The 8,720-nt window shown below is 33.9% G+C and overlaps 1 protein-coding gene across 1 annotated transcript; it reads left to right on the top strand.

Annotated features, from left to right (window-relative positions):
• Nucleotides 1-7,765: 7,765 nt before the first annotated feature.
• Nucleotides 7,766-8,290, top strand: LOC141587478 (uncharacterized). The gene has a single exon (XM_074408961.1). It carries the CDS (start codon nt 7,766-7,768, stop codon nt 8,288-8,290), a length of 525 nt encoding a protein of 174 aa, XP_074265062.1.
• The last annotated feature ends 430 nt before the right edge of the window (nt 8,291-8,720 follow it).

The raw sequence follows: 8,720 nt of genomic DNA, 5'->3' as shown, positions 1-8,720 counted from the left end.
ATTTGCCAAAAAATTCATTAATTAAGCGATGCTTTAGAGACTATTACTTTTGGTGCCGTTGTCGCGGAAATTGTTGGTAGTTAAATGGGTAATGAAATTGTTAGGCCTAATAATATCCCAGAAGAATTGGTTTCGGAGATTTTATGTTACCTTCCAGTGAAATCATTGATACGCTTCACGATTGTCTGCAAAACATGGTTGCGTCGTATCAGAAATGACCATCAATTTGCCATGAAGAATTATCTTATTCGAACTACCTTGTCGTCTACGGTGTTGGACAATGTTGATTACATGTTTTCCTATGTTAGCAAATCTGGTAACCCATGTTTGTACTCTTTCACCAAATCAAAATCATTTCGATTATCTGCTTTCATTTTTGGAGAGAGGGGATCTTATTGTGTAACCCGTTAATTCAAGAGGTCGTCTTGCTGCCACCATGCCCAACAAAGACGACATATAATGGGAAAAAAGCACTTGGCTTTGACCCCATTCAAAACGACTACAAAGTTGTCGCTATTGACTTCCCGAGTAAAGATAACTATCTTTGCACGGTGCTCTTTGCGCCATGGACATTGGCGAAAACTATATTCTAGCAGTTCTCCTCGTTGCAGTTACGGATTAGAGGGGGATGTCGCTTCAAATGCAAATGGAAGAATCTGCAATTGGTTGTTTGATAAAGAAGTCGAGTTTGGAAAAACCGAGCTAACCTTGCTATCATTTGACATGGGAGAGGAAGTATTGAAGGAGTTTCCCATTCCAAAATGTGAACATGAAGACCCTCATACTCATACCCACGATCATCAACTCTTATCCTCGACCAGATGGGAAGGTTGCCTTAGCTGTCTCCATCGTAGTAGAAATTTCAGTCGTGGGTTTATTATTGATGTATGGGTACTCAAAGATTGTATTTGGAGCAAGGCGATTGTTGTCAACTTTCCAGACCATCAGCCAATTGAACCATCGCACTTTTGGATAAATGACAACGAGTTATTTGTTACTATACAAAAGGGAAACATGAGAGAAGTGTTCCATTACGAGCTTGGCACCCAACAACATAAGCGAACTGGAAGCAAGGGTTTTTTTTGCACTTCAAGCGGTTATATGGAGAGCCTAGTCTCATTGAAGCATTTCATGTCACCCCACCATGAATGTAAACACAAAGACACGGGTAAATATGTTTTGCGTGAAATTAGCAGAAAAGGTGTTCGGTGGTCTCGTAGCTTCAACTTGATTCAGGCATCCAGATGATTGTCCAGATATCAACTTGCCCTTTGTATTTTGCTTGATGCTAATTTTTCATTTGAATAGGCATTCAAATGATCGTGTAGTGTCGGAAGCAATTCTTTTGGGACTGACTGAAGCTGAAAGGGCCGGTTTAACAAAAGTGGAGATCGAAAGTGATTGACTCAGCGTGATCGAAGATTTGAAGATGAATAGAAGAGGCCGAAGTGATATTTTCCTAGTCTATGACGACATTTATGATTTATGTGCTTCTTTTGAGACTGTTAATTTCTTGTTTACTATGGTTCACGAGTTAGCTCATGCGTGGCCATGACAGCTAGGTAGAAGGGTCTGGGACGAAGTCCTACCTCACAACATTGCTGATCGTGTGACAATGGATTTTATTAATATGATCTAGACCCCAAGTGGCTTTTTCCAAAAAAAAAAATATTTTAATTTTTTAATGTCAAAAATTAAATCTAATTGAGCTTATACATATTGTTTTTTTAGTTTTATTATAATTTTTTAAATTAAATTCAGTATTTTTATAACGGAGCTTGGATCCTTTATTTCAAACAAAGGTCACTCGTAATCTATTGCTCTAAACTCAAATAACATCATAAAGCTCGTGTTTTATTCTATACAACCAATACAACATGTTGGATAATCTACCGAAATTCTTGTGTAATTCCTCTTTATTATACAAGAATTTGTGGTCCGGCCCGTTTCGTAATTATTAAGACGTGTTTAGGTTGTATAAGAACTTGAAACCTATTGAAAATATTACCTAAACCAATTTTTTTTCCTAATTACCAGCAAGCCTTCCATTGTGTAATCCCTCTTTATTATACAAGAACCTGAAAACTGCATGTTTTCTAAGGGTGATGGAAAATCCAGAAATTACCAGCAAGCCTTCCATGGTGAAACTACCGAAAAATCATGCTCCTAATTCAGGTAAATTCAATTTTTGTGTTGATTTTTGTTGTTCATAACACGATTTATGGATCATCCGAAAATAGTCGTTTTTGTGTGTTTTTATAATCCGGCTATGTTGCCTATATATATGTATCACATGGTAGTATGGTACCACCTTATATTGTAGCAGCGATTCGAATCATATTATTCATATACTAAAGAGGTACTTCCTCTGTCAATATGTTTAGGCTCCTAATATAGTTGAAACATTGCCGAGTTTAATACTATTTCGTATATTAGAATATTAGATCTCAAAATTTTAAATTAAACTGTCTAATTAGTCTCTTGTACGTGTATGAAATCATGATCAGCCAAATTTGGTCGGACATGCTCGAAAGAGAAGCGAAAGAAATTGGTTGGAGGGTATTTTGATAGGCTGCCATGTGATATACTGCATAATATTGCACTTATGCTACCGTTCGACTCAATCATACAACTGAGGCGCTCGAGTAAGTTTTGGTACAAGTGCCTGAGAGACCCTAAGTTTGTTGATTTGCATTTAACTCATGCACTTCAGAAATCTCGTGGCTGTCTTTTTACTGCAGCCGACAAAAATTGTATGAATTATGAAATGTATACTCTGGAACAATCAGGATCTCATCTGACTACCTCTAAGATCTCTAATTACTCAACCGAAAGGTATGGGTATGGGGATTTTCAATCAAGTGGAGGTTTGATATGTGTCTTCTCGAGTGAATCGAAGAGCTTTCGTATTTTTAATCCCTATATAGGACAGGAAGTAGAAGTTCTCGATGTTCCTAAATTTAAAGAATGCAGACACTTCGGTTGGTGGTTCTTTAGTTATTCACTGTCCACAAAAGAGTATAAGATTCTTAAAATCGGGGTAGTAAGACTCGAAGACGAGACTAACAGAATTAGGGGTTGCAGAATAATCAAGTTATTGGCTGCGATTACCACACTTGGTTCCAATATTTGGTGGGAAATACAGAATATTCCCCCTGATTTGTCCGATTTATGTTTCACAGAATGTCAAGGGACATTGTTTTGGATAACGAGGTCCGGTTTAACATTATTTGATATTGTTTCCGAAAAATTTCATGAAATTCCTGGCCCTCCAAGCAAACCTGTTCTTCTGATACGTAATCGTGGTCGATGTGTACGGTTGATAGATATGGTTATAAACATGGGTCACACGGTAGGATATTTAAAGGATTACAGACTATGGGTGTTGGAAGATAAAACAAAGGGCATATGGATAAACAAGTACGATTTTTCAATTCCCCCGTTGCACAAATATGCTCGCGGGCTTGAATGTATCTCAGGGAATGGCGGTTTGTTTGGCTTCATCGACAATTCAACCAGTGTCTTTAGTCAAGACATGAGACGTACACCTTTCACGGCCATTGAAACTAAATTGGACAAGTATATAGGTGAAAAGGATCCAAGAACGATATATTTTTCCTCTCCACATGTAAGAAGTTTAGTTTCTCCTGTTCGAGTCATGGAAATAGGAAGTAAGCAACCAACAGGCAGTGGACAACAAATATATGATCATTCTGATCTCATGGACATTAATCTCAAGAGAAAATGGGTATGTAATAGAGACCTTAAAGTTGGATATGATGCTTCTGAAGACAATCTTTTCAACATGTACAAATTCGTGCGAGAATATGACGACCAACCAAGACTGAAAAGGCGATAACTTATGATCGAATGGATTTGTGGCTTGTGCCTCGGTGTTTTTGAATAATGATTCATTTTTATAAAAGTTAAATGTTTTTACTCGATTTTTCATTAGGATGATAAGTAGAATTATTATGCTCGCACTCGACATGATATGAAAGAAATGTTTTTACTCGATTTTTCATGGACAAGAGTTTTGTGCACTGCCATCGACTAAATCCTAGAATCCACACTTAGACATGTACTCGCGCCGGGCTAGGGCTATGTCGGGCTGGCCAGGGAGCGGGCCGAGCTCTCCTGATCAGACCCAGACCAGGTCAGGGAGAGGGGCGGGCTTGGTGGGGGCCATGCCGGGCTGGGATATGATTGATCCGGGCCATGACTCGAGGCGGGCCGGGCTGGCAGGCCTTACCATTTTATTTTTTTATTTTAAATTTTTGCTGAAATGGCGGGCCCAGCGGCAGGCCGGGCTGGAATTTCAGGACCCGGGTCAGGCCAAGTTGCATAAAATAACGGGTCAAGACGGGCCGGGCCGAGTCAGCCCGTGCTGATGGCCAGCTCTACCGACACTAACCCACCAAGCTTCTCCTTTTCCATACATTACTTAGGGGGTGTTTGGCCAAGCTTTATAAGTGCTTTTCTAATTGTAAAATTAGAAGCAGGGTCAAACACTATAATTTAGGGAGATAAAAAACTAATTTTGAAAAGTCAGAAGTTAATAAAAAGCTACTAGAAACAGAAGCACCAAATTGATGCTTCTGCTTCTACTTCTCCAAACTCTTAGGATTATGGAAAAAAAAAACTAAAAAGCAGTAGTAGACCAAACACATCAATTTGTTAAGAAACTACTTTTATAAAAGTTAGGCCAAACGACTACTTTTGCAAAAAGTAGTTTATGAAAAAACTCATTCTACAAAGTAAAAGCTATTTCACATAAATTATGCCAAACAGCACCTTAATTACTTTAACAAAGAATACCTACTATGGGATGTCAATGGAGAGGAGCAGGAGTGCCACACACACACACTTACCCGGTACAATTTTTTAAACCATAGCCGTCCCAACGGTTGGATGTAAAATCAGTACCCACCTCATTTACCCGCTATCTGAAATAATTTTGTTCAGATTTTTTTTCATTAAAATATGGTTAAACCGCTATGAATTTTTAACCTTTTGAACTTCATCTTCAGAATGTATGATTTTAAATATTAAGTTAGTAAATTTTTTTTATTAAATAGTCATAAAAATAATCTATAAAATATTATTAAAAGGCATCCTAAGAAATGCCAACTAGACAAAGCCACATAGGATGTGGAAAAGCCACATAGACATTCGCATTGCCACCTTGGTTAAGATTGACACACGCCTACCCAACCATTCTCCACGCATACATCTATACTGAAATATATAGTTAAAAGACTACTTATACCATTTAATTTTATTCCACATGTCATTTTTAGATTGGTTAATATTAATTAATTTAAATTTATATTGCTTACTTGATTAATGACAATTGACAACATAACATTAACTTATAAAATTAACATTTTAATTGAATTTTTTGTAGTAAAATATATTAATGAATTGATTAAAATTTATCGCATTTTTTTTAATTTATTTTATTATGATGAAATATTGGTTGAAAATGTTGTATATTTTTTTTATTTGGTAAAAGGTTAAACTTAACTTTCCTGAAATTGTACCACTTAAAATTTACACATACATCTATTTATTTAAGATCGTTATACAAATCCTTTTAATTAAAAATAAAATAATTGTGAAGTTTAATAATATTCTTAACAGTAAAGGTATGACATGTTATTTCAACCACTATTTAAGATCAATAATAATAATAATCATTACTATATATTAAATCCAGAAACCAAGGGAGTTTCATGTAATTAAAGAAAGTTATACAAATTAATTATACTATATAGTTTAAAATTATTAGCACCATGTGATGGACCCGATTAAGGGATCTCAATGCAAATATTATATAGTTTGGGTTAAAATTAAATTATATAGAAGTTTGGTAATTTTCCTAAACATTTGTAAGAGACTAAAATATGGTCAATTTCCCTAAAATAAAATAATTAATTAAGATGGTCAATTTCCTTAAAATAAAATAATTAATTAAGATGGTCAAATTCAAGGAAACTGAAAGAAAAAAGATGCTTGATAATTTTCCTAAATATTTATGGAAGACTAGAAGATGGTTAATTTCCTTAAAATAAAATAATTAATTAGTATAAACATGTACACTTATGCTATTAATTATTATCATCATAAAATTATATATTAAATTTAAAATCTATGCAATTTTATTAAACTTTATAGTTTATTAGATGTATAGAGATGTTAGTTATTTAACATACAAAAATATAATATAACTAGGTATTTAATAATATACTAAATTATTGATATAGGCATTAATTGTATTGGTTAATGTGTAATTTAGTTCTTAATTCCTAAGTTAATATCCAAATTAGAAGGTATTTAATGCTTAAATACAACCCATTGGGTTGTATTTAGCATTACCCATTAAAGGGTAATTCAAGTTAGATTCCATAATATATAATATTGCATAATTGTTTCGATTTGATCTAATGCATATATGTAATTTATTTATATAAATATAGAATCCTCTTAAATTGAATGCTTAAGTAGTAAAAGTAAAGAAAAGAATTGTAGTAACATTGGATATAGTTATATGATAGTAATCACTCATTTGAATAGTAAAAGTAATAATATTATCAACGAGATTAGCGAAAGCGGTAGAAACAAAAACGGGAGTAGTGAAATAATTAATATTAATGCGGCAATAGTGAAAGTAACAATAATTACGGCGAAGTAGTGAAATTATCAATATTAATGCGGCGAGGACAAGAATAATAATTACGGCGGGAGTTGTGAAAGTAACAATGATTACGGGCAAGTAGTGAAATGTTATTACTATTGTTTCATTAATAAAAGTAAAATATTAATAACGGGAGTAGTGGATTTGTCTCAAATTTTATTTATCGTAATTTTAGGATATGTCATAAAAAAAATATATTAATGTGTTATAAAATATGTATAGTGGATGACCATGATACCCTTACATCCCCCAACCATTGTATCTATTCCCAACCATTGTAACATTTCATCTCCTTATCCTTTAGGAACCATTGTTACCTTTCACCAAAAGGTATCTTTGTAATCTATATATATACATGCACATGTACATGGAAGAACATATATACAACAACAATACTCACTTTCTCTTATATTGTTTTCTCTCTTTAATCTTCTCTTATCAAAGTAAAATTATAATACGTTATCAGCACGATTCTCTATTCAAGATCAATAAAACATTTGGGAGAATCATCAAATTTAGGTTTGTTGCGAACTTATAGTTTTTCGCCTTTGATTTTGATTTTCGATCCTTGCTTAACAAATCTACCAATTTAATTTGTAAGTTTTCTATTTATACTAAATTTATATTATTGTGATTATGACACAAGTTTATACACATTCACTTGTATATATGAATTCTTTTGTTCACATAATCTTTGCATGTACATAATCATACATATAACCGTAGTTAAACTCTTCAATGATAAATAATTGATATTAAAGATAATGATAACTTGCATTATGAGATTCCATTTGCATATTACACAATTTGTTTGATAAATTTGTTGATTTTCATGTTACACATCTATATACTATATTCATTCATACATAATTATTTTAATATATTTGGTCTACTGTATACTTTGTATACAGATTACCGCTAACCTTGGTGTCTACTATGCACTTTGTGTATAGATTACTCAAGAAAACTTTTATTTTCTTTTTTTTGTTTTGTTTTGTTAATTTTTTTTTATTTCATGATAATTTTCATGACCTAATTTAAATTATTATATTGTTAATAGTGAAAATCATGTCAAACCTTGCAAAACTTGAATTTGCGGCCCTTGAAATTTCGGGAAAGAATTATTTACCTTGGGTGTTAGATGCTGAAATACACCTAGATGCAAAAGGGCTTGGTGAGACGATAAAAGATAGAAATAAAACATGTCAAGATAAGGCTAATGCTATGATATTTCTTCGCCATCACCTCCACGAGGGTCTTAAAAACGAATATTTGACTATTAAAGACCCACAAATCCTTTGGAGCAATCTAAAGGAAATGTATGATCACCAGAAAACCCTAATATTGCCAAACGCTCGCTATGATTGGATGCATTTGAGATTGCAAGATTTCAAATCTGTCAGTGAATATAATTCAGCCAAGTTCAAAATTACTTCTCAATTGAAGTTATGTGGCGAGAAAGTCACAGATATGGATATGTTAGAAAAAACATATTCTACTTTTCACGCTAATAATATTGTCCTGCAAACACAATATCGTGAAAAGGACTTTAAGAAATATTCTGAATTAATATCTTGTTTGTTGGTGGCTTAGAAAAATAATGAGCTTTTGATGAAAAATCATGAATCGCGTCCTACTGGTTCTACCTCATTGCCAGAAGCAAACATTATGTCCTATAATGAAAAGGGGAATTATAGAGACCATGCCAGCAGCAGTGGTCAAGGCCGTGGACAATGGCGCGGCCGTGGGCGTGGACGTGGACGTAGACTTGGTGGTCGTAATGGAGGTCGTGGAGGTTATTTCAAAAAGACACATTCCCACCTTGTAACACCCCCATACTCCAAGTGCCTTACCAGGACCCTACCACTCAGGTATAAAGAAGTTACCATCCCGGTTTCCCGAGGCAATGATAATCATAAGACAATAACGAAATAAAGTTTAAATAGTATAAAGTTAAGTGAAAGTTTACAATCCGGAAACCAAACTGATAAAATGTGAATACATGTTCTCCAAAACCAAATGT

Source organism: Silene latifolia, chromosome 6 (assembly GCF_048544455.1).
Source record: "Silene latifolia isolate original U9 population chromosome 6, ASM4854445v1, whole genome shotgun sequence".
NCBI lineage: Eukaryota > Viridiplantae > Streptophyta > Magnoliopsida > Caryophyllales > Caryophyllaceae > Silene > Silene latifolia.
Note: the sequence above shows the minus strand (reverse complement) of the source record. Positions and strands in the feature narration are given on the sequence as shown.